General features: G+C 46.6%; 1 protein-coding gene across 5 annotated transcripts in view; it reads left to right on the plus strand.

Moving 5' to 3' along the window:
- The first annotated feature begins 254 nt into the window (after window positions 1–254).
- Window positions 255–25,744, plus strand: part of ST3GAL5 (ST3 beta-galactoside alpha-2,3-sialyltransferase 5) — a 47,521-nt gene continuing 22,031 nt past the window's right edge. Inside the window, exons 1-3 of one of the 5 annotated variants that reach the window (XM_059078365.2) lie at window positions 255–484; window positions 21,190–21,313; window positions 24,855–24,966. In XM_059078365.2, coding sequence (XP_058934348.1) covers window positions 394–484; window positions 21,190–21,313; window positions 24,855–24,966 — 327 coding nt within the window. In that variant the 5' untranslated portion in view covers window positions 255–393. Of the gene's footprint in view, window positions 485–549; window positions 1,020–21,189; window positions 21,314–24,854; window positions 24,967–25,744 lie in introns of those variants that run through there. The other 4 variants (XM_067007274.1, XM_059078367.2, XM_067007273.1 and 1 more) reach the window with 4 other exon arrangements.

The raw sequence follows: 25,744 nt of genomic DNA on the forward strand, positions 1-25,744 counted from the left end.
AAAAGCCTATAACCGGCCTATAAACACCTTTTGTTCCTTCGCCATCTAACCGCACGCAGAGATCCAGAGGGCGGTGGGTGCCCGGGACCCTCGCCCGGGCCAGCACACAGCCAAGTGCGCTTCCAGCTACGGGTGTCTGGCTGGGGGTGCCCAGCTCCCCTAACCCCGCGGCGTGGAGGATTGAGCGTTGGTGGAGCAGGGCAGCCTCTGGGGCCCTCGAGCGCTCCGATTGGTTCTCGTGTCCTCGTGACTCCAGGCCCCGCCCCACGCCCCTCCTCCGCATCTGAGCTGGGGAGCGGACGGTCCGGGACTGAATGGGAGCTAGCGCGGCGCAGGGGGCGGGCCGGGGCGCCGGGCCCAGGACTGGTGGCAGGCTGGCGCCCGCTCCTTAATATGCCGACGAAGGCGGAGGGCGGCACGGAGCGGCGTTCCCTGCAGCCGCGAACCAAGGCGGCGGTGGCGGCGGCGGCACCTGCCGGTCGAGGTACGTGTCGCAGCCCCCTCCTCTGCGTAGCGGGGCCCGCGGGCCGGGGGCGGCGGCGCAGATCCGTCCCTGCCCCCGCGTGGCTGGGCCCGGCGACGCCGCCCAAGCCCCCGCGGGCAGCGCCCAGGGCATGGTTCCCCGTAACGCGCCTGGCGGGGGCGCGGGCTGGGAGTCGTGGCCTCGCGCGGAGTGTACCGGCGGGAGGCGCCGCGGCCCGCGCAAGTGTGGACGCGGTGGAGACATAGGGGTGAACGGCCGGGACGTGGGGTCCAGGCGCGGTGTCCCTTTCCCCTCAGTCTTTCACATCGACTTGGGGTTTAATTCATTGCTGGAAGCTTCTGAGCCCAGGAGAGCCGGGACAGAATTGGGGGACCCTATGACTAGCAGCTCTGGAAACTGACCTTTGCATCATCCATCGGGAAGCCGTGCCGTGTCTGCAGGTAGAAATTTGCCAGTGATCTTCCCTGCACCCTCTCTGCGGCCAGCCCTGCGGAAGAGACACGTTTGGGTGGTGACCTTTGGTTTCTCCTGAATTGTAAGCAATGGCTTGACCTGGGTGTGCATTCATATGAGCCTTTAGTGTGTAAGTAATGCAGGATTTGGGGGGAGCATCTTCGAATAGGAAGAGGCAAGGGGTCCTGCCCAACCCCACATCAGGTGGGTGACCTTGGCGGACACATCCCCCTGTAGGACTCCATCTCCTGATCTGTACTGGGAGGCTTGACCTGCTGATGGCCAAGGCCACTTTCAGGCCCCTGGTTCTGTGGTTCTGACCGCAAAATGTGTTCACCAGTGAAGAGGGTCCTGCAGAGTCATTAGCTGACTTGAAAGACATTTATGTCCTCATGTCTTAATTCATGTTTATGACGTTGCTTCATTAGGTACTGTTCATTTAAAAGGGAAAATGGTTTTACCTGCTACCCTTCATCTGACACCCTCAGGTTGCCTGCTCATTAGGCCACGGCACCGTGCTGGGTGTTGCGATTACAAAGAGAAAGGAGACGCATCTCCTGCCCTCTGGTGTTAAGCGGAGCCCTCCTCTTGGTAATCCTCTGCCACAGAAGAGTGCGCTATCCTGAACCTGGAAGAGGAATCCTGTCTGTTGAGTGAAGGGGCACAAACTCAAAACTGTCAGGATGGGTTGTGGTTTCACTCACATAATCCTGAAAGCTGGATGGTTTAGAAGAATGTCTTAAATTTCTAGTCGTAGAGCCAGGGGATCACCTAAATTCCAGTCAGTGCTGCGACAAGGAGAGACTAATGTGAACTGGCAGAGCCCTGTGACTGGAATGTCGTTAGTCTTTTCATGTGTCTGTCCGTTGTCTGAGTGCCGCTGCTTCTGTAAGATGAAATGAACCTTGGTTATGATTAGTAGCTGTATCTTCCTCTAGGCGAGAAAAGAAATGGGTGAGGTGGGAAGGCATGAAGGTGTTTGTAGAAGACGGAGAGGGCCAACAGGCAGAAATTCTAAAAGTGCACATTTATGACTACCTATTTTGAAAATGCTTATCATTTTGGCACAGACTGCCAAATTGTTTCATATCACCACAATAGACTAGTATTGAATTTTTTAAATTTAATTTTTATTGGAGTATAGTTGATGTACAATGTTGTGTTAATTTCTGCTGTACGGCAAAGTGTATCAGTTATACATGTACATATATCCACTCTTTTTTAGATTCTTTTCCCATAGGGGTCATTACAGACTACTGAGTAGAGTTCACTGTGCTATACAGTAGGTCCCTATTAGTTATCTGTTGTATATACGGTAGCGTGTATATGTCAATCCCAATCTCCCAGTTTATCCCTCCCCCATCCCCCTTAGTAACCATAAGTTTCTTTTCTACATCTATGACTCTATTTCTGTTTTGTAAATAAGTTCATTTGTACCATTTTTTTAGATTCTACATATAAGTGATATTATATGATACTTGTCTTTCTCTGTGTGACTTAACTTCAGTTAGTATGACAATCTCTAGGTCTATCCGTGTTGCTGCAAATGGCATTATTTCGTTCTTTTTTATGACTGAGTAATAGTATTGAATTTTAAGACTATATTTAAGGCAGTATAAGAACAAACCCTTTGTTCTTTGATGTGCCTCCTTCAGTCCTTCCCTGCTTTCCCTGCTGGTCTGTTTGGTAGGAGTTTATCTAGCAGGTTGGCTCTTGGGAGGTGAATGGGAGAGTAAAAAAGGTTCTGGGTCCTCTGTGGGAGTCATCCAGGTGCTGAGGACAGAAGGGGGAGTCTTGGAAGAGAGTCAAACCTGGCTTTCCACACCTTGCTAGTTCCTGCGAAGCGATTTAACCTGAATTGCCTGTGGAGACACTCCCAGAGAGCATGCTCTGTGTTTTTGGCCTAGCTGGGAAGCCTTGAGAGAATTAAAGCAACTGGGAGTATACACACACTAATGATGGTACGAACTCCCTAACTGCTGAGGAAGGAGAAGCAAGGAAGGGCTGGATCAGTAAGAGGGGTATAAGTTAGCAAAGGCATCCAGAAGTGGGTGAATCACTGGCCTAGTGTGGGAGGGAGCCATGACCGTGGTTGGTGCCATGCAGGCTGTCGGGGTAGAGAGACCCAGCTTGAGCACACGTGCAGAGGGGGAGTGGGGAAGATGTATAGGGGAGCAGGAGAAAAATGAGGTTAGAGGGGTACAAGGACACTACCAGGCTTTTCTTACCTGGACAGCTTTTTTCTTTGTTTTTCTAAGTATAGCATACATACTAGGAAAGTGGGTATAAGTATACTACTGTTCAACAGATTTTCCAAACTCAGCAAGACATTTTTGTTCCCCTTTGGAGTGTGGAAAAATATCCAGGATTAAGTTATTGGATGGTTCATCAACTCCTTGTACCCATGAATTCTTCCCCTTTTCAAGTTTTAAATGTCTGGAATTAATAGTTCAGAATCAGGTGGTAGGATTTGTTTAATTTAAACAGGGAAATATTGATACAAATAACAAATTTGTTCTGATGGAATAGTAGGCTGTGTTTTGAACATGAAGTCTGCCTTTAAGACTAGGTGTCAGGGCTTCCCTGGTGGTGCAGTGGTTGCGAGTCCGCCTGCCGATGCAGGGGGACATGGGTTTGTGCCCCTGTCCGGGAGGATCCCACATGCTGCGAAGCAGCTGGGCCCGTGAGCCATGGCCGCTGAGCCTGCGTGTCCGGAGCCTGTGCTCCGCAACGGGAGAGGCCACAACAGTGAGAGGTCCGCGTACCGCAAAAAAAAAAAGACTAGGTGTCATTTTCATAATTAAAGGCTTATATATCTTGAGTTCATCAACTCCTGTCTGCTTTTCACAAACGTCTGGTTCTCATTTCCAATCTAGACTTCAGCAGCAAGAGAGGAGGACAGAGTTGTGGTACTTTTACAGGGCTGCCAGTACTCTCCTCTCTTTGCTTGTCATTTTCTTCAGTCAAGTCCTTAGTCACCCAGGATTTGGTAGCTGGTTTTCTTGCTTATTCTTCCTCTGGACCAGCTCTGTCCAATGGAAATATAACCCAAGCCATGTATAGAATTAAAATTTTTCTAGTAGCTACATTTAAAAGGAAACCAGTGGATCAAAGTTTCAGTTTCCCAGGAAGATAAAAAAAACCTTCTAACTCTTATGCACCTAATAACACAGCTTCAAACTGTATAAAGTAAAAAGTGACAGAATGGCAAAAAAAGTTGACAAACCTGCCATAATAATGAGAGATTTTAGCACATCTCTTTCAGTAATTGATAGATCAAGCTTACTAAAAACCAATAAGGGATTTCTTTTTCCAATAAGGGATTGATTCAACAAGCAACACAATTAATAAGCTTGATCAAACTGATTAAATAGAAAACATAGTTCCAGCAAGTGAAGATTATACTTTTACAAAAATTGAACATAGGGCTTCCCTGGTGCCGCAGTGGTTGAGAGTCTGCCTGCCGATGCAGGGTACAAGGGTTTATGCCCCGGTCCGGGAAGATCCCACATGCCGCAGAGCGGCTGGGCCCGTGAGCCATGGCCGCTGAGCCTGCACGTCCGGAGGCTGTGCTCCGCAACGGGCCACAACAGTGAGAGGCCCGCGTACCGCAAAAAAAAAAAAAAAAAAAAAAAAAATTGAACATATACCAGGTCATAAAGTAAGTCCTAACATATTTAAAATAATCAGTATTGTATTGACCAAGTTCTCTGAACACAGTGAAACTAAATTATGTATCAATTTAAGAATATAATTTTAAAATTAAAAAATTTGAATTTGAAAGTATTTCGATTTGAATGATAAAGAAGTAATAACAATGGAAATATATATATCAAAACTTGTAGAATGAATTGTACACGTAAGGCTTGTGGGATGCAACTAAATCAGTATTTTAAGGGAAATACACAGTCTTCATTACTCATATTAGCAAGAAAATAGTAAAAAACTAATGAGCTAGTTAGCTAAATTAGAAAGAAGTTAGGAGCACAGCAATTAAAATAAATCCAGGGGCTTCCCTGGTGGCGCAGTGGTTGAGAATCCGCCTGCCGATGCAGGGGTCACGGGTTCGTGCCCTGGTCCGGGAAGATCCCACATGCCGCGGAGCAACTAAGCCCGTGAGCCATGGCCGCTAGGCCTGCGCGTCCGGAGCCTGTGCTCCGCAACGGGAGAGGCCACAGCAGTGAGAGGCCCGCATACCGCAAAAAAAAAAAAATAAATAAAAAATAAAAATAAATCCAAGGAATTAGAAGGAAGGAATTAAAAAAAACAGGTGAATTAATTTTAATAATATATTTTAGTTAACCCAATATGTATAATATATTATGAAATCAATATAAAAATGGTTATTGAGCTATTTTACATTCTTCTGGTCAAACTAAGTCTTCAAAGACTTGTGTGTATCTTATACTTTTATTAGAGCACATCTCAGTTTGGTCTGACCATGTTTGAATTACTCAGCAGCCACATGTGACTATGGTGTCTTCGCCTCCTGTAAATGTTGAGGAGATTTGTGGTGATAAACAGGACAGTCAGAGCTAACAGTGGTGGGGTTCAGTTATCTGCCAAGTGCATCAAGGGTCATGGGAATCTAAGAGCGTTTTGTGGTTGGCAGAGGGTGGCTCTTCTTGAAAATCTTATACACCTCCCCCCCAACAAACCCACGTGCTACAAAACATAGGACAGAAATAAAGATAAATACTCTACTGACTCACTTTGTCCTTACCTGTTTTAGACATGTTACATATATGTGTGTGTGTGTGTGTATATATATATATATATATATATATTCTTTTAATTTTCACAAAAGCCATATGAGTTTGGTACCATTATTATCCCCATTTTACAGATGAGGATACTGAGGCTTAGGGAGGTTAAGAAACTAAGAAACTCTAGGGGACGGAGCCGGGATCCAGAATCAGGCAGCCTGGCGTGGAGGGGGTAGATGAGGCAAATGCATCCCTGTCTTTGCAGCGCATAGGGCATTCCTACCCCACCCCTCAGAAGGGCTCCTGAGAGGATGATCTGAGGTGGCTGAGGCGGCTCTGTTCCCTGGTCCAGGTTCCTGCGTTTGCAGGCACAGCATTGTTACTCTGCTGGGTCTCCATGACAGCCTCCTCACTGGTCTTGCCTCACAGAAGGACTTCCCCATCTCCAGTCCTGCCTCAAGAGAGGTCTCTCCAAACTCCAATTCCAGTTCAAATCCACACCCCAACCCCCGGTTGCTTCTTTTATCTTAGGATAAAATTCCAACCCACCATGGCATGACCTGCTTCCTTTCCCAGTCTCTGGGTACGTTGTTCCCTCTGGGGCTATAGACCTTCAGAAACTCCCCTCAGTGTGTACTGTCCCTGCTCTGGTGGCACCTGTGTCCCCACCCCCAGCAAGTCCTACCCATTCTTTCCTGGGGGTGGGGGTGAGCCTTTTCTAAGCCCCTCCCAAACACACACATACACACATCCTCCAAATGTAAAATACCTCCTAACACTACCCTCACGTCCAATGCAGAGTGAGTTGAAAAGAAAAATGAGGAAAATAATTACATGGGTGTTAGATCTACTTGTCTGATTTTGAAAATGAGATGAGAGCCTTTAGAAGAAGAGGCTGTGTCTGTGTTGCTTCTTGCTCTACCCCCAGGTACATACTCCCTCCCTGATTAAAAACGGGGTTACGTGAATGACAGTATGCCTGTTTGGGAGGCTGCCCAAGTGCTGGTTTCCCAAATTTTTGGAGCAGAGAGTAAAAGGGACATGTGATTGGGGTGTAAAAGGCAACTGTATGTTTTAGCCATGCCTCTTACAGACCTAAATACATGTTGTCCGTTTTAGGAACTCAAACATGCTTAACTTATTCTGGGCTTAAAGCGACCCAAACAAAACTTTCTTCTGTCTCCTGTGGTTGCTCCCTCTCCTTCAAGTCTCTCAACTGCCAGGGCCTGTCAACCTCCAGGTTGTTCCCAGTCCTTTTCTGGGGTCATTGCCACTTTCTGGTAATGGATTTGGGGTTTTACATGACTAGTATGGTTCTTCTGTTTCTGTAGGACAAATAGGGTTATTGAATACAGCCAGCCCTCCATGTCGACCAACTGTGGATCAAAAAATATTCAAAACGGAAACTTTCTTGAAAGTTCCGAAAAACAAAACTTGAGTTTGCCGCATGCTGGCAACGACATACATAGCATTTACATTGTGTTAGGTATTATAAGTAATCTAGAGATGATTTAAAGTATACGGGAGGATGTGCATAGGTTATATGCAAATACTGGACCGTTTAATATAAGGGACTTGAGCATCCATGGATATGGTATCCGGGGGGGGGGGGTCCTGGAACCCATTCCCTATGGATACTGAGGGACCACTGTACCTACCAGATTAGTGCATAAACTGCCTATCGAATCCTCCGCCTTCCCTTCAGCCAGCTGCTTCCTGAGGAATATTGCTAAGGTCCTGTTTGGTGATGTCTCTTCATAATCCCAAGCCTTAAGAACCCATACCCTTACCCTTTCTTTTTGGGGAAGGATCTTGGTTATTTTAGAATCTGCACACTCACTTTTCCATCATCTCATACCTGGTGTTTCCCTTTATACTCCTGTTTGGGGGAAGGTCCCCATGTTGGAGCTTGTTTATATTGGGTCCCCGAGTTGCTTTTGTTAACTGTTCATTCTACTGACTTTCACTTTCTCCTATTAAGTGTTACGTATTTAGCCTGACTACTTGTATTTCCTTTAGATTAAGAGGGAAATCTCCCATTAAAAAGGTAGCTTCTAGATTTTGCTTTATTTATGGCACTCCTGAGGTTGCCACAGACGTGCTCTGCTGTAGCATATTCTGCATGTCTAATTTGCTGTCACGTGGAGGCCCACCGCCAGAGAGCTGTTACATAAGGTGTTTTGTTAGAGCTTGGAGGGGCCCAAGGAGGGCAGGCAGCTCTCTGGGCAGTTTTCTCAGTTTCTCCCAGTGTCCTGTCTTACTCCCTCTGGTCTCCTCCTCTTTGATGGGTGCCCACACCTCGGCCGGGAAATCATCTCAGTGGACGTGGGATGGTGGCAGCTGGTGGAGCCTTCTTGCATACTTTTGCTTGTTTATTTCTTTTTTTTTCCTCCCGTTAGCAGCCTGAATTTGTTATGCAGGCCGGATCTCGGCTGGCTGGGTGCGACAAGAACAGCCCCTGCCAACTCAGTCACCGAGTTCGGTGGCCTCTTCTTCCTCCACCACTCTTGTCGGCCCCCATCTCACCGTCCCTGCTCTGGCTCAGCTGCCCCATCACCCCTGGCTGCGGTGGTCACAGCAGCCCTTTGACCACTGCGTCCCGTGGCCTCCTACATTCCCAGTGTGAGCTCTCTGCCCCCCTGCTTAAGAACCACTTAAGGCCGCCTCCTCCTCTGGGGCCAGTTGGGAGGGCCTGGTTCCTTCTTTGTCACATCTTCTGCCACTTTCCCCCAGGTCCCCTGTGACCTGGCCTGAGCAGCCCTCTCTGGGCATCTTGACATGCCCTTCCTCCCATCCGGAATGCCTGCTCTCTCTTCTTTCTGTCTCTGAGGTCTTGCCTATCCCTCAAGGATCCATTTACACATCATCTCCTCAGGGAGACCTCCTTGATTTCGTCTGATGGAGCTAGTGAGTGGTTCCTTGGCCCGAGGCCCTCCAGGTTCCTCTGTTATTTGGCATTTTGAGTATTTAACTATTTTTTGCTTTCCCTGGCTGGGTTTTTCATTTCAAGAGAAAGGCTGTGTCTTAGTTTTCTTTATATTCCCAGTGCTCGGTGTATGCTTATTAAATGTCTGCTTAAAGGATTGTTAGGTGGACAAAGCAATTATACAACATTACAGACCAGCCCTCCCCAGCTGGGGCTCTACAAGAGAATTAAACCCTAATGCGCTAAGGTCACCATTGTATGCTTTGAATTAACTTCTCTCCTGTGCTTCTGGAGTGATTCTAGTTATAAACCATCCTTGGGAGAATTAAGAAAATAGACACTCAGGGACTCCCCTGGCTGTCTGGTGGTTAAGACTTCACCTTCCAGGGCAGTGGGTGATGGTTTGATCCCTGGTCAGGGAGCTAAGATCCCACATGCCTCACAGCTGAAAAACCAAAACATGAAACAGAAGTAATATTGTAACAAATTCAATGAAGACTTAAAAAATGGTCCACGTCAAAAAAAAAAAAAAAATCTTAAAAGAAAATAGACACTCAAGTCCTTTTCTGTAGGGCTTAATCTCCAGTGGACCCAGCCTGAACAAGACTAGTGTAGGTAGTATGATCCTAAACCTGATAAAATATACATATGCAAAGAGGAAAGGTAGACGGAATATAGACCAGAATGTTAGCAGTGGATATCACTGCACTGTAGTGTAACAGCCGGTGTGTGATTTCAAAATGTTCTTTCTGAAGTTTCTAACCTTGTGATAACAGAGGTGTTGTTTTGTTTTTTTTTTTAAATGTTTCTTGAATAATCCAAATCGGAGTTCCTAAACCTGATTGTGCTTTAATCGAAGGCAACGGAGAGTTGGAGTTTTGTTTTTCAATATAGCTCCTTGTGCCACGCCATAGCGGACCAGAAATCACCGAGCTGACCCCTGGAGAACCAGGCCTCCACATGAGGACGGCTAGCTGTCAGCCCTCTGACCCCTGTTAACTACCACTCTACTCTCTGTTTCTATGAGTTCGGCTTTTTTAGATTCCACATACAAGTGATGTTCCAGTTGTTCTTTTATTTCCTCGGTGGTGGGTGGGACAGTCATTTATCTCCCTCCCTCACCCTTCCTCACCCTACATACACAGTGATTCTTGTTTGAAAAAGGATTCCTGTCTCTGTTCTCTGTATGCTGGGTGCGCCCTGGACACTGTACAAACAACCAATGATTGTGATATCTGGACGCATGGAAGGATCTGGTCTTCACGTCTGCCTCCTGTTAGGATCTTGCTGAGTTTGGGTTAGCTTTTCTGTGGGGATCTGGGTGCAGGCTGCTGACCAGCGCATTCATTTATTCATTGGTTCATTCGTTCAAGTATTTCAGTGCCTTTTACACGCGAGGCACTGTTTTAGGTTCTGAGGTTACAGCAGTGAACAACATTGACAGTCTAGGAATCTTATGTTTTAGCGGGGAGAGCAGACAGTAGGCAAATATGTACGAGTCGTAATGAGTGTACAAGGTAAAGTGAAGCAAGAACGTGAATCTCAGGGCTTAGGGTGAGAATGCCGCGTTACAGAGGGTGATCAAGGAGGCGACTTTTGAATAAAAACCAGGACAAAGATGGTGCGGGAGGGAGCCTTCTGGAAGAAGGACAGAGAGAACCACCAGTGAAGACCCTGAAGTGGAAGTGGGGACGGCCTCCCCACCCCTAGAGGAACAGCAGGAGGCCTGCTCGGCTGAAGCAGAGAGGAGAGGAGCGTGAGGAGAGGGGGAGACGGGGACAGGGCTCCAGATGTGACACTGCAACAGTCGATGTCCTATTAATATCTTTTGTCACTTCAGTAAAACCTTGGAGAAATACCATCTGCAGTTGCTGGGCATGTTCTCATTTTGGAAAATGTTCACGTACTGTGAGGGCTCAGTTAATTGCCTTTAACAATTTTAAACATATGAAAAGCAGGCGATTGAATGATAGTTATCATGTATTCTCCGCCTTGGAGCTATACCAGTTGATTAGAAGTAGATTAAAAAGCATACCTCAGAATCATCTTGCAGTTGCCTGCATCTTGGTAGGTGGCCCAGATTAGTAGAGTGTAGACTGCATATTCGCAGAGCAACACTTTTATATGCTTTCCCAGAAGACAGGTCCTTATAATTTTGTGCAGTTTGCAGGAGGATCTGAAAATCTTCAGGCTAAAATCTCTGTTGTTAATCACCGCTGTGAGAAGCTTGCTGGAGAGCAAGGTTTCCTAAAGGGCCATACCCACATAGCTCGGGGGAAACTTGCTTAAAATGCACATTTGGTGTCCTCAGCTGGTCCTGCCAGGCGGGAAATTCTGGGGATGAAGTTACATACGTTACAGCAGCAAGTGGTTCTTGTGTGTGGTCAGGTTGGAGAACCGCAGGCTGAGACGGGTGGAGGCGTTGATCAATTAAATTGAACAAATACTAGAAGTTCTGGGGAGATGCTTGGGCGTGATCTCAGCATCAGTGCTCTCACCAGCACTTCTGTTGTGGTTTTGACATCACGGGTGAAAGCTCACATTCCTAAAATAGAAATGAGACAGCGCCTACCCAGCAGAAATAGGAAGGTCCCATTAGCAGAGGTTTGCACCCTTGGCTGGTGGGCGGGGACCGAGATGGTTAAGGTGATCTGCTGGCGTTGCACGGATCCAGGAGTGAAGGCTGTCCTTCCTCCCCCGTGTACACCTGTGAACCCGCCTCAGCAGGCTGGTGTGTGAATGCAGGGCTGTGCTCGCCAGTTGGTTCCTGTTCCATTGTACACGTGAGAACACGACCCCGTATCTTGCTGAATCAGGATTTCGTGAGCTGATGCGACCCAAACCAAATCTAGAAAAAGATTGGATACTGAAGGTCAAGTAACATCAATTTTTAGCCCCCAGTCTTTGATTTCCAGGTTTTGCGTTGTTTAATTACCTGCAATACTTTAAAAAAAAATAGAGCAGTATTGAGATTTTAATATATATAGTGACTTTGTCCCAATGGGTAAAGTCGGGGAGGATTTGCCCTCCAGGGGATGTTTGGTAAGGTCAGAAGACACGTTTGGCTGTCACAACCGGGAGAGAGGGCCAGGGCCAGAGATGCTAGCAGCATCTAGTGGGTGGAGGCCGGGGATGCTGTGAAACATCCCACGATGCACAAGACAGCCTCTTTGCCTCCTGCACCGTAGAATTACCCAGCCCCAAATGTCAGTAGTGCCGAGGCAGAGAAACCCTGCAAGAGATCAACTCCATGCCTCTTATCTGTGTTATATGTTAGGATTCTAAGTGAGTGTTCCTGTTTAAAACACAAAAAGAGTTCCACGGCCGAAACTGGTTTGAAATTAGCCACCTAGATTATATGAGGATGCTGGTCAGCTTGGACGGCTGGGGAGCACAGGTCACCAGGACTCTGTGAGCCCCAGGTAAGGCCCTGGCAGCTGTGCTCTTGAACTTTTCCAACTAGACCATCTACCCACCCCCCCCCACCCCACCCCCCCCCGGCCACTTCTCCTTCCTGTCGGCTGGGGGCAGAAAAGTAAGTTTAGTTTAGAACTTCACTCTGACCCACTGCTTCCCAGCTTCTGGGTCCTAGCCCCGTGGCTTTTGTGATAGTACCCGTGTGTGGGCTTTGGGGAGGCCGCACCGTGTCTGTGTCTGTGCTGGATGTCAGGCACCACACTTGTGAACAGCCTCCTTTCCTGCAGCCCTCCCCACGCCGTTGGAGTTCCGTTCCTGTTGTCATTTCGCTGGACCTTGGGTTTCTAGAAAGCGGGGACTTAATCCATTTCCTCTTGGCATTCCCACAGAGCATATTGTAGGAACTGATGAAATTAGAAGTCACCCTTTTTTCTGTGTACAGTGGGGGCACCCCTATTACTTTTTAAGGTTAAAGCGATCCAAAATGCATTTTGTTTAGGAACTATTGTGCTCCTTTCTTAAATAGTTGAATTTCTGGAGTGTTATGGAACCCAGGCTTGGAACTGTCACAGCAGAGTCACAGATTTTACTTAAGGTTTCCTTTTCTGCTTTCCTGCAGTACCTTCTGTGTTTCTTCCTCACCTCTCCAACCCCTAGAAGGCTCTGCCTTTTGTTCTTCCCCTTGGAAATCTCATCTCTTTAGAACAGCCTTAATTGTTCCTTTATCTAAATAGCCCCAGGCCCTTATCTCGGCTGTGGCTGGCCCTCCTGCCGATTTAGAGATTTCCCTCTCTCCCTCCTTCCTTCCTTACTGGCAGAATCCTAATTTTGTGTGGAAGCAGCCTGCCCAGTTTGTGAAAAGTTCCTGGCCAACTGTGAGGCTGGGGGTAGTCACGTGATGCAGTTCTGGCTAACAAGATAGAGTTGGAAGCCCGTCAGGGATTTCTGGGGAAGTTTTTCCTTTCCTGATGGAGGTGCCTCCCCTTCCTCTCTGGTTCATCCCTCTTCTCCTTCCTGCTGGGAGTTTGGAGCAGAGGCTGGTGGGAGCCAGGGTCACGGACAGCTTTGCAGAGCCACCGCGCCTGTTCTGTAAGAAAAACACACGCCCGGGGAATTCCCTGGCGGTCTAGTGGTTAGGACTTAAAGCATCCACAGCAGCGGGTACGGGTTTGATCCCTGGTTGGGGAACTAAGATCCCGCATGCCTCGAGGCATGGCCCAATAAAAGAAGAAGAAAAAAAAAAAAAAAAGACACCCCCAGTTGGCTGAAAGCCTTGGCTGGCACCCAGGTTTCTGTTACATGTGACCAAGTGCACCCCTGATTGATACTGCAGCTCAGATCCCTCCCCAGGGCTCCAAGCTGGCATTTATCAGCCTAATGGCCCACTGGCACTGGGGACTCCGCAAGGGCACACGTCCTCCTTTGTGACCTCCCTGACACTTGAGTTCTCCTCCTGCCTGCCTGCTTGCCACATCTGACCTGCCTCAAGCCCTGTCTGTTCTGCGGCTGGAAGCCCTTCCTGCCCACCTGGCCACAGCATGGGGGCTGGGGCACAGGGTCTGCTGCTGAGACCAGCCCCGTCTCTGGCTCTCCCCCTCCACCACGTCCCTGCTGCCTCCCCGGCGACTTTCCTCCACATCTCACGACCCCCCCCTGAATAAAATGTTCAAGGGCTTCTCATGATCGTCCGTGACCTTCTCTGCCATCATCCATATGTTGACCCTGCTGACCTAATGACCTGTCTTAGGTCAGGTTCCCTAGAAGCAGAGCCTGGAACAGGAATTGTGGTCTCAGCTGCTTCCCCAAGGAGCTCTGGAGCTTGAATTGCTCTCCAGGGTAATCCTAGGCCTTTTGTGCCCCCCTGTCAATCGTTGGCTGGGGACAGAGGGCAGATCCTCAGAGAAGGGGCCAGCTGTGTGCTGTCAGCAGTCGACACTCACAGCCGAGATGTGGCAGCAGCCCTGGGGTGTCCAAGGAGACCACAGTAGCGCCCGTAACTCCTGCCTGCGCCCACACCCCAGGCCATATTTTCACATCTGTACCTAGTCACTCGCTCTCCAAACTCCCCAGGCCTCTGCTTCACTCCCTTCTGCCCTCAGGGTGGGTCTCCCCTCCTCACCCAGCCCCCTCTGCTCCTGCTGTAGCTGAGTGTGTTATCCTTGGCACTGGGAGGCGTTTAATCTCTGCGCGCTCCAAAGACGTCTCCCCCTGCGGCAGGCTTTCTGTCTTGTCTCCTGCCCTCCTTTATCAAGGACAGTTCTTCATCTAAAACATAAAATCCAAGCATGATTTGAGGGACTGTCTTCTCCCCTTTCCCATGGATGGCGTGTGACTTGTACCAGTCGAGGTTCACAGGAGAGAAGTTAATCACTCTCGGACCCGCCAAGAAAGGCTGGCTGGAGGGATGGGCGTTCTGGGGAGTCCAGGCTGCATTTCCAGCTGCATCCTGGGCATCTCTGTCTAGTTATTTATCATCTCAAGTTCATCACATCATCATCACTAAACTACAAAAATTGACTTCCGATCCTGTTTCTTTCCATAACCGGGACCCAGATTGACCTTTGCCTGCTTCTTTTTGGCTCTAGTCTTCTTCATTTCTTGATCGATCTCTGTCCTCGTCCTATCCTCTTCCTCACCAGGATGGACCTCAGGCTCCCTTTCCACCCGAGCGTCCAGCGTCCTGCCCCGCTGTCCCGGGACAGCCTGGGGTGAGGCTTCCTTCTCTCTTGCTGTGAAGTCCTTCTCAAGACACCTTCCACCTTGAAGGGCATGCTCTTTCGGCTGCCGTGTTAAGATCTAAGCTGTACCTGCTCATCCTCCCAGATTGTCCACTCCAGCTGTGTCGGTTTATTTACTGCTTTGTCAGTTTCAGGTTTTTGTTTCTAATAATCTGTGCTTTGGCGTGCCTTTATTATTAAAAAAATAAAAAACCAAAAAAACCTTCACATACAGGCATACCCACCTAATTCCAATACCTACCCTTCCTAAGTACCCCCAGGTGGAAGGGTGTGGACTTGGACATGGATAGATGTTGGTTGGAAATTTCAGCTCCCAACTTGTCTATGTGTGACTTTCGACAGGTTAAATGCAGATAGCAATTCAAAAAAGTAGGTGTTTGGGTTTTTTAAAATATTGATTTATTGCTTGATTTATGTGGCTGCATCGGGTCTTAGTTGCGGCACGTGGGATCTTTGTTGTGGCATGCAGGCTTCTCTATAGTTGTGGTGCGAGGGCTCCAGAGCGGGTGGGCTCAGTAGTTGCAGCACGCAGGCTTAGTTGCCCGGTGTCATGTGGGATCTTAGTTCCCTGACCAGGGATCGAACCTGCATCCCCTGCATTGGAATGTGGATTCTTAACCACTGGGCCACTAGGGAAGTCCCCAAAGAAGGTGTTTTTCGGATGTAATGATATCATGTGTAGGCTTATTCCTCCCAATAAATATTAATATTACCCTCTCTTGCACCAGTAATTGGCTGTACAGTTAATCTGACAGTTTGTCATGTACTGCTTTGCAGCATCTGTTGTATTCTTACCTTGGATGGTTAATTCTTAATTTGAAAATGTCAGTGCCAGTTCTATAAGTGGACTGAAGGCCTGGACCTTGCCTTAGTATTTCTTCATTAGGGCCTTAATAAGAATGATTTCTTCATCAGGGCTACAAGCATTTGAGAAGCATCTGTTACAGTTTTACATGTGAGTAGAAATAGATAATTTTGAAAGCCAGGCCTTTTCTGAATAGAAAGGGTTAGTGGAGGCTCTTACTCTGGCAGTCTGAATGAAAGGAGGGACACATTTATGAGCCTTGGGACCCTAGCACTTAGAAGGAGGTGGTAGGGGACAAGCTGCCCGTGAAGGAAATGGAGAAGCAGAACCAGGAGAGTGCCACGGGACAGATGGTGGTGGCTTGCCAACACACGTCCTTGGAGAAATGCCTGAAACCAGGATCACCTCTGAAATCTCATAAGAAACTTGAGTATTTATTCAGTAAATATGTATTAGTCGCCTGTTGGGTGCCCCTTGCCATCCTAGGCACTGGGAACTCAGTGGTGAGCAAAACACTGCTTTCATGGAATCTACATTCTGGTGGGGAAGACAAGAGAAAAATGTATATTAAAAAGACAACAATTACGTGTAACACGTCTCATGATAATAAACGTTTTCATTGAACTTTTCATTGCAACCCGTCCTCCACCAAACAGCACATTAAAGACAAAAGAAATGAATGGACACAGTGCAGATGGTGCAGAGAGGAGCATGGCTAGAAATACATAAACCCCGGGTTCTCCGAGGGAGCATCTTAAGGCCACCCAGCAGCCGTCCGTCAACTGCACGTGTGTGAAGATGACTCTGCTTGGCCCTCCTTTTGTCGTGCTGAATCCAAATGGTCCCTTCTAAATTGGAAGAAGACATTCCAACCCAAGTAGGGGAGGAGTCAGTGACTTCATGGGAAATCCAGTTCTCCTACCTTGAGTAGGTGCACCCTAGAACATGATTATAGGTATATATACGTAATTTTTACAAGCCTGCTTTCTTCTTGCAGTAACTTTCTGTGCCAATAAATGTATGAACCGAATACTTTTGAGTGCTTCTCAGGCTTTAACGTTCATATGAACCCTGTGATTCAGCAGGTGGAGGGGGCAGTGCTGAGCCTTTGCATGTCTAACCTGCTCCCCGCTGACGCTGAGGCTGTGGTCACAGATTCCACTTCGTGTAGCAAAGGCTTTAACAGCTGCAGAGTATTCTAAATCGTTTGCACCATAATCTAGCAACAAATTTCCCTGTTGCCGGACATGTTAGATGTTTCAGTAGAGCTTACACTTTACTCTTTGCTCTTAGAATTGCCGTTAACATTCAGTTTTAGTTTTAATCTGAAATATCCTTGGGAAAGTACACTTGGGGAGGGGAAGTTTATCTTGTTTGATAACAGACCATAGTTGAGTCATGCATATTCCACTCAGTGTGGGATGTTTCTTAAGGGCCTGCTGTGTGCCAAGCCTTATCCTAGGTGTTAGGGTTACAAAGATGAACAGAGCCCCGGCCCTGCAGTTCAGTCCTCCAGGTGCTTGCAGAAAAGTAGAGGAGACCCAAAATGTACACAGAACATTTCAGTTCATAGTGGTAAACAGAGATGGGGAAGTGCCCAGGGACAGTTATGGTGTTGAAAATGATCTTCACAGAGAAGGAGGAGGGTTCAAGGAGGAAAGGAGACACTTCACCAGGCAGATCGCTGGGGAGGATTTCCACCAGGATTCCAGGCTGAGCGTGCATCTGTCCAAAGGCACGGAGGCGACACTGTGGCACATCCGGGCTCCTAACAGTACTTCTTTGTGGCTAGAGTGTAACAGACAGGTTTGTCACCTGAAGTCATAGCACCTGAGACGAGCTGGGAGCCACTGAGCAAATACATATTTTAGAAAGATGGCTTTGAAGGGACAAAATTGAGACAGGGGAGTCTGGGTAAGTGACCTCCACTAAGAGAATGCCCGTGGGCCCGGGAAGTTCAAGAAGGTATGACTGAGAGGCCCTGGGGATTGATTGGGCCTGGGGATGCCAGGGAGAAGTCTGGGGCCGACCTGCAGGTTTTGGCTTGGATGACTGAGTGGATGGTACAGCTGCCACATGATGTGAGAAAAGATTCTGCTTTGTGATTTCGTCTGAGGAGAAGGTAGCAGGCAGGTCGTTAGCTAGACAGGTCTGAGCTGGGTGAGAGGCCTGCATAGGGAGATGGATTTGGGGGTCTGATCCCTTGAGGAGGTGAGTAAAAGGCAAGTGGTGAGCCTTGTGAGTGTATGTGAGCGAGGAGAAAATGGTGCTGAGGGTGGGAACCGAGACTGTGGAGTCCCGCACCGTGTGCAAGAGAGTTTACCATTGCAGAGGTCGGGAGGGAAGCGTGGTTCTAAGGCACCCGGCACGGTGCGCAGATGGAGCGAAGGATCAGCTGGGCCGTCACGGTGGGGAGGAGAGGCCGGTGAAGGAAGCTGGGCGTTTAGAAAGGGGCTGGGGAGAGAGAGGCTGACCGGGACCTGACAGGGTGAGCGCAGGAGGGGCTTCGGGAGGAATGCTGCCTCTCCAGAGATCCCCAGGAAGGGACACGGATAGGACTGAAGACAGGCCCCTGATGGGGCTGGAGCGGAAACCTGTGGCCAGAAAGGAGAATGCCTAAAGGATGCAGATGTCTTAAAGCCCTGTCAGATAGTTGTATAAAATGCCTGTCAACTCCCCTCTCTGTGTAGCAATAGCAACAGCCAGCACTGAGGTAGTGCTTCTTCTGTGCAACCACCATTCCCACATGAACCCTGGGAGGTAGGTAATATTGGACCCATTTTCCAGATGAGGAAACTGAGCTACCAGAGTTAGAGTCAGTTGCCCCAGACTTCTCAGGTGGCAGGTGGAGGAACTGAGCCTAGTGGTCTCTCCTGAGATCCCCTCCAATGTGATAGGAAAAACAAAACAAAAACACAACTGTCTTTTTCTTTTCGTTTCTCTCCCTCTCTCTTTTTTTTTTTTTTTGAGCGTTTGAATGATGCGTGGGTGTGTTGTGTGGTAGTAGTGGTGACAAGAGGGAGGAATCCAGGACTGTAGACCCTCCTCTCACCTCCAGAGCCTCTTCCTGTTTGGTTCCACTTTCCTAAAAGTAGCAGAAGAGAGTCATCTGATGTCCCAGTCCGTGTCCAGCAGGAAACCAGAAATCCTAGAGATATGAAAGGCTGCCTTTGCCTTCCAGTTTTCCACCCAGACGGCACACAATCACAGTTCCTCAGGAAGCTTGATGGCACAAGAGAGAGTCTGGGAATGCAGTTTGCAGTCTTGCAGCCTGAGTGGCAGAGCAGAGTAGAGCCCAGAGCCCGCAGCTCCGTCCAGCGTGCCAGCCGTGGGCAAGGGTGAGATCCCGGTTCCAACGCCACCGTCTGCTTTGTTCTCGGGAGGTCCACGCGGGTGTGAAGTGTCATTCAGGTCATAAAAACACGGGCATCATAGAAACTTGCTTTTTATAGATGCCCTGGTCACAGGCAGCCCCCTAGGACCCACCACTTGGCTGACTGTGCAACTAAGTAACCACGAAGTTGTGGTGATTGAAAACCTTCCAGGGTCTCAGTTGATCTCGCTTCTCCTTTAAGAATTCAGTAGATTCTTCAGCAGAGGTTTACTAGTGAGGCCCTCGGCTCAGTTTTTTGAAACTACTCAAATGGAGTGATGCAAGTCTATGAAAATTCTTGTACTCTAGTGTTACACAGTTAAAATTGCAGTTGAGGGAGGGTGTTTACAGTAGAAAGAAATCAAATACTTGGATGTCAATTTGATAAAAGGTTTTTTTTTCAAAGAAAATGGCACAGCACTAATGGGGGAAAGGAAGTGAATAATGAGATATAACTTCCTCCTGGCTTCAAGACTAAGTATAGTAAAGACATTATTTCTTGAATTAATATGTAAATATCAGAATGCAATAGGTGCCTATATTGGCTGGGATTTAATTAACAATTGCTTCAACAAGATGGAGGTTTATTTCTCTGTCATGTAAGAGTCCAGAGGCAGGCAGTCTAAGGTGGATTGACAGCTCTGTCCTTGGGGTGGTCCAGGGACCCGGGCCCCTTCTCTCTTGTTGCTCCTCCATCCCTTGGCGGACATGCTGTGTGGTCCAAAGTGGCTCATCAAGTGTCAGTATTTCAGCCAGCAGGAAGGGGGGATAAAGGAGAAAAGGGCATATGCCAAGGAAAGCACCCTGAAAGTTCTCCGGGTCACTTTTGCTTGTATCCCATTGACTAGAACTTAGTCACAAGGCTGTACTTAGCTCCAAGGGTGGCTAGGAAATGCAGTCTTTATTCTGGGAGGCTGTGTGCCCAGCTAAAAATTCAGAGGAGAGAGGAAGGGGGAAACTGATATGAGGGGAAATGTTTTGGGTTTTTTTTTTTTTTTTTTTTTTTTTTGCGGCATGCGGGCCTCTCACTGCTGTGGCTTCTCCCGTTACGGAACACAGGCTCCGGACGCGCAGGCTCAGCGGCCATGGCTCACGGGCCCAGCCGCTCCGCGGCATGTGGGATCTTCCTGGACTGGGGCACGAACCCATGTCCCCTGCATCGGCAGGCGGACTCTCAACCACTGCGCCACCAGGGAAGCCCAAGGGGAGATGTTTTGATTTCTACTACAATACCCCTTGTGATATTGCTTAAAAATTGAAAATTTGAGAATAAAATTAATTCAAAAGAATAAGTAGGCAAGCATACCACAGAACATATGTATTTTTTAAAGAAAACCTCTTTTAAAGTTGCCATTAAAATTTTTTTTAATTGCCATGTTTTCTTTTTCCTTTTTTCTTAGTGTAACCCTCTTCCTGTTTTTTAATATACCACTTTCTTTTTAAACTTTTACTATAGAAAATTTCAAATAGTTTTGAGAATTGTATAGTGAGCCCCATGTACCCATTGCCCAGATTTGACAGCAGTTTAAAGCTCAACTTGTGTCAGCTATTCCCACAAACACTTTTCCCCTTCCTGTTTTTTTTTTTTGAAGCAGATTTCATTTCTCCTGTTTCATCTGTAAATAGTTCTGTAAGTATCTCTCATAGTTAAAGACTCAACAAAAATTAGACGTTTACTTTTGGGATAGTTGTAGAGTCACATGCAGTTGTAAGAAATAACACAGATTACTCACTTTAACCCCAATGGTAGCATCTTGCAAAACCGCCGAATAGCACAACTGGGATATGGACAGAGGTACAGTCAAGATACAGAATATTTCCATCACCAAAAGGACCCCTCCTGTTGCCCTTCCATAGCCACCGCACCACCCCCTCCCTAACCCCTGACACCTAATCTGTTTACATTTCTGTATTTTTGTCATTTCAAGAATATTATATAAATGGAATCCTGCAACATGTGACCTTTTAGTGTTGGCTCAGCATAATTGCCTCGAGATTCATCCAGTTGCGTGTATCAATCAGTCACTCCTTTTCTGGGCTGAGTCGTATTTCATGGTATGGCTATACCACATCAAAGCTCTTTAGGAAATTCCTTGGCAGTCCAGTGCTTAGCACTTGGCGTTTTCACTGCCAAGGGCCCAGGGTGAGTCCCTGGTTGGGGAACTAAGATCACGCAAGCTGCCCAGAGAGGCCAGGAAAAAAAAAAAAAAAAAAAAGCTCTTTAAAAGCATAATCTGCTGAACTCACTTTCCTCTTTCCCTTCTCCTGCCCTCTCCTCTCTTCACAGCAATGCCAAGCAAGTACAACCGTGTGAAGCTGAAAAGCGATTGCCCGCGGCCCTCCCTGCAATGGTACACCTGTGCTCAGAACAAGATGAGAAGACCCAGCTTGTTGTTAAAAGACATCCTCAAGTAAGCACGAGCCCTCGGGCCACAAGACACCTCTGATTTGGGTCAACTGGGTAGAACCAAGTTGGGGGGAAAATTCAGTGAAGAGCCCTGAAGATGGCTCTCATCCGCGGTCACACTTGTTCAGGGATCATTTAAAGGCACATCTGAGTCAAGGCTCAGAGCACAGGTGCCGTGGGCTCCTGCATCAGGCTGTGCTTGGTGGCGGCACAGCGCCAGCCAGGGAGCCTCCAGGCCCCACAGCTTCCAGCGCATAGCCCTTCCAGCGCTACCTAGTGCAAGAGGGCTATCCCCTTTTCCTTCGCTATTTCCAGTGAATCTAAAAATACAGTTAATTAAAGTCCCCTACAGGCATTTGAATAACATTGAATATCAAACACTAAAAAGGATGAGAGGGGTACCAGCCAGGTCACCCGTACATCCTAATAAGAGATAGAATTGTTTTTTCACTTTTTAAAATATTTTATTATATCTGTTTATTTAATTTTGGCCACTTGGCAAGGCTTGTGGGATCTCAGTTCCCCGACCGAGGATTGAACCCAGGCCACTGCAGTGAAAGCACCAAATCCTAACCACTAGACCGCCAGGGAACTCCCGAGATAGAATTGTTAAAGGAGGAACTTGTCAGTTTTACTTAGTACCAGCCAAAGTAGGTGGTAAACTACCCTTTATTTCATGGCGACAGGTAGAAATCCAACCCTGAAATCGAGCCACCCATCTCATGTTACTAATTCGGGAGATGTAGAAGAAGAAAGGTGGGAAAGGAAATGTATGTTAATAAACACTCAGATCATTTTCCATCTCCTTTTGTCATCAACCAGTAATTATGGAGGCCTGGCACCATTGCTGGGTGCTGGCCACATGGGAGATAGACCTGGGCCCCGTGCCGCTTATAGTGTGGCTAAGACAGACTTGCAACCAGGAATTACAGAACAACGGAATCAGTGCTGTAGATTCTGGGCCTGCTTTAACTTTTTCTTCTAACTTTTTCTTCCTTCCTTTTTTTAAAATTTCTTTTCTGGCCATGCTGCACGGCTTGCGGGATCATAGTTTCCCGACCAGGGATCGAACCCGTGCTCCCTGCATTTAAAGATCGGAGTACTAACCACTGGACCGCCAGGGAATTCCCCCTTTTTTTCTTTTATAATCAAAATAAGGGAATTTATTAATGCACTGAATAGAATACCTTTTCTGGGGCTGGAGAAAAGAATAGGTCATACTGCATTCATAAGATTCAAAAGATATTAAAGGTACTCAGTAAAACATCTTCTCATCCCTGCTCCCCACCTTTCCTCTTTCTACTTAAAGATGACCGATATTAGCGGTCTTGTGTATGTAAGAAATACTGTGTGTGTGTATTCCCCTCCCCCGACCCTCTCTTTTTTATGCAAATGGTTGCATCCCATTCACTTAGCATTGTATTTGATCTCAGGGAAGAATTAAGATGCTTGTCCAGGTTCGAAAACACTTCCTAGCAATACTTTGTTGCAACATAATCCTCAAATATTAAGAACTATTTAGCATCTATTGTGTATGGTATACTATGCTAAATGCTATATATATATTTTTTTAATTTTTAAAAATTTATTTATTTATGGCTGCACTGGGTCTTCGTTGCTGTGTTTAGGCTTTCTCTAGTTGCGGCGAGCGGGGGGCTACTCTTTTGTTAAGGTGTGTGGGCTTCTCATTGCAGTGGCTTCCCTTATTGTGGAGCACGGGCTCTAGGCACGTGGGCTCCAGTAATTATGGCACACAGGGTCAGTAGTTGCGGCTCAGGGGCTTAGTTGCTCCGTGGCATGTGGGGTCTTCCTGGACCAGGGCTTGAACCCATGTCCCCTGTGTTGGCAGGTGGATTCTTAACCACTGTGCCACCAGGGAAGCCCTAGATGCTATAGTTTTTAAAGTGCCCTTTTCTTTAGAATATATTTTCCCCTTAAGGTTATTCCTTGACTTTGTTTTTTTTCAATAATACAACTTATTTAAAGTACTGGTTCTTAAACTTGATTTAAACTTTTTTTTAACCTTTATTTTGCCAGTATCACTTGGGGAGCTTATTTAAAATGAGATTTCTAGAACCAGGACTAGACTCAGTTCTTTTCTCCTTGTGTGTGTGTGTGCGTGCATGCATGTGTTTTAAACTGTAGAATAGTTCGAATTTATCAGATCATTAAAAATAGTTTTCATAGGTGGTCTTAAAGGTGACTGGTGGTACTGTCTTAACCTCATTTCTGAGTAGAATTGTTTAGAAGAATAATAAGTAGATTGTTTATTTTGTTTTCCTTTTTTTTTTAAAAGAACTCACTGTATTTTCTCCTAATTTTTTTTATTGTGGTAAAATAACGTAACATAGAATTTACCATCCTAACCATTTCTAAGTGTACAAGTTCAGTGGTATTAAGTACATTCACATTGTTGTGCAACCATCATACCATCCACCTCCAGAACTCTTTTCATCTTGAAAAGCTTGATCCTTTATACCCATTAACACTAAGTCCCCCTTCCTCGCTGGCCCCTGGCAACCACCATTCTACTTTCTGTCCCAATTTTGACTACTCTACATACCTCAAATAAGTGGAATCTTATAGTATTTGAAGGACTATTTTATTTTATTTATTTATTTTTTCATTTTTATTTTATTTTATTTATTTTTTTTTTTGTGGTACACAGGCCTCTCACTGTTATGGCCTCTCCCGTTGTGGAGCACGGGCTCCGGACGCACAGGCTCAGCGGCCATGGCTCACGGACCCAGCCGCTCCGTGGCATGTGGGATCTTCCCGGACTGGGGCACGAACCCATGTCCCCTGCATCGGCAGGTGGACTCTCAACCACTGCGCCACCAGGGAAGCCCTATTATTTAAAAAAATATTTATTTATTTGGTCGCACCAGGTCTTCATTGTGGCAGGTGGGCTCCTTAGTTGTGGCTCACAGGCTCCTCAGTTGTGGCACGTTGTCTCCTTAGTTGTAGAGTGAACTCTTAATGCGGCATGCACGTGAGATCTAGTTCCCTGACCAGAGATTGAACCCGAGCGCCCTGCATTGGGAGCGCAGAATCTTAACCACTGCACCACCAGGGAAGTCCCAGGGCTGATTTTTTTTTTTTTAATTGAGGCAAGGAGTACGACTTTATTCTGAAAGCCAGGCATCTGAGAAGATGGCAGACTAAAGTCTCAAAATAATCATCTTCAGGACCGACTATTTTAAAGTGGCAAAAAATTGAAGCTGAGATTCTATAGTTCAAAATTTATTACTTAGGTTTTTTTTAAGTCCAGTAATCTATATGGTGATTCAGATTTTATTGCAGTACCTTTGCAGAAAAATGTTTTTTCTATATTTGCTTATAACAAAGACGGTCATAAATGACTGATTTATCTCGTTAGAAAAATAAGAAATGCTGCCTTAAGTTAAGAGGTCATCTTAAATACTGTACTTTTATGCTGTGTGGCAGGCGGACTCTATTCGGGTTAGGTGTTCAGTTATTTCACATGATCTCTCTTGATTATCACATGACGACATCATTATACGTAATTGATTTTTTTTTTCTAGGTGTACATTGCTTGTGTTTGGAGTGTGGATCCTTTATATCCTCAAGTTAAATTATACTACTGAAGAATGTGACATGAAAAAAATGCATTATGTGGACCCCAACCGCATAAAGGTTAGATATTCCATCAGTGTGGTTTCAATTAGAATATTTCCAAGTGTACGCTTAAATAGTAATATTGTCTCTCAAGTGTTATAAATAAATGTTCATGAAAGTTATAAACAGAAGGGAAAAACACTTAACCTTAGCACTTCAAAACGCCTACCTGACACTGTTCTTCCCCCATCTACTGAAGTCGTGGGGTGAGGTGAGTTCCATTTGACCCTGTAGGGCACCTGTCATGGAGTTAATACGCCATGATGCTGCCAGCGTACATGTTCTTAAAGCAGATCAGGAAGAAATTCTTTTAGTATCATTTGTCATTTCTGTGTTTTATTTTTCGTTTTAATGATTTCACATTGTATTTCAAGATTTTTCCTTCAATGTGTATTTATTTTTCTAATCAACTGACATATTAAATCCTGATTTCACTGATTGTTTGAGTTGTAAATTATCCGATGCTGTTCAGCCTTGGACAAGAGACAGATAATTTTAAGTAAAGTAGCATGGTAATAGTGATAACCGACATGTATGGGTGCTTTACGTATATTATCTCATTTAGTGATCATCATGACTGAGAGACATGCCAGGGTTCTCTGCATCTTGCAGATGATGGCCTGGGAGGTCAAGCTGCTGGCCCAAGTTCACACCTAGTTTAGTCAACTAGTTTCGTTAATCTAGTTTAGTATATACTGTGTAGCTGTTCTGAAAATGCTTTAGCAATAGAAACTCCTTTAACCCTCATAACAGTCCTGCGGATACAGCTACTGTTATTATCCCCGCCTCCTAGATG

This window comes from Kogia breviceps, chromosome 11, assembly GCF_026419965.1.
Source record: "Kogia breviceps isolate mKogBre1 chromosome 11, mKogBre1 haplotype 1, whole genome shotgun sequence".
Classification (NCBI taxonomy): Eukaryota; Metazoa; Chordata; class Mammalia; order Artiodactyla; family Physeteridae; genus Kogia; species Kogia breviceps.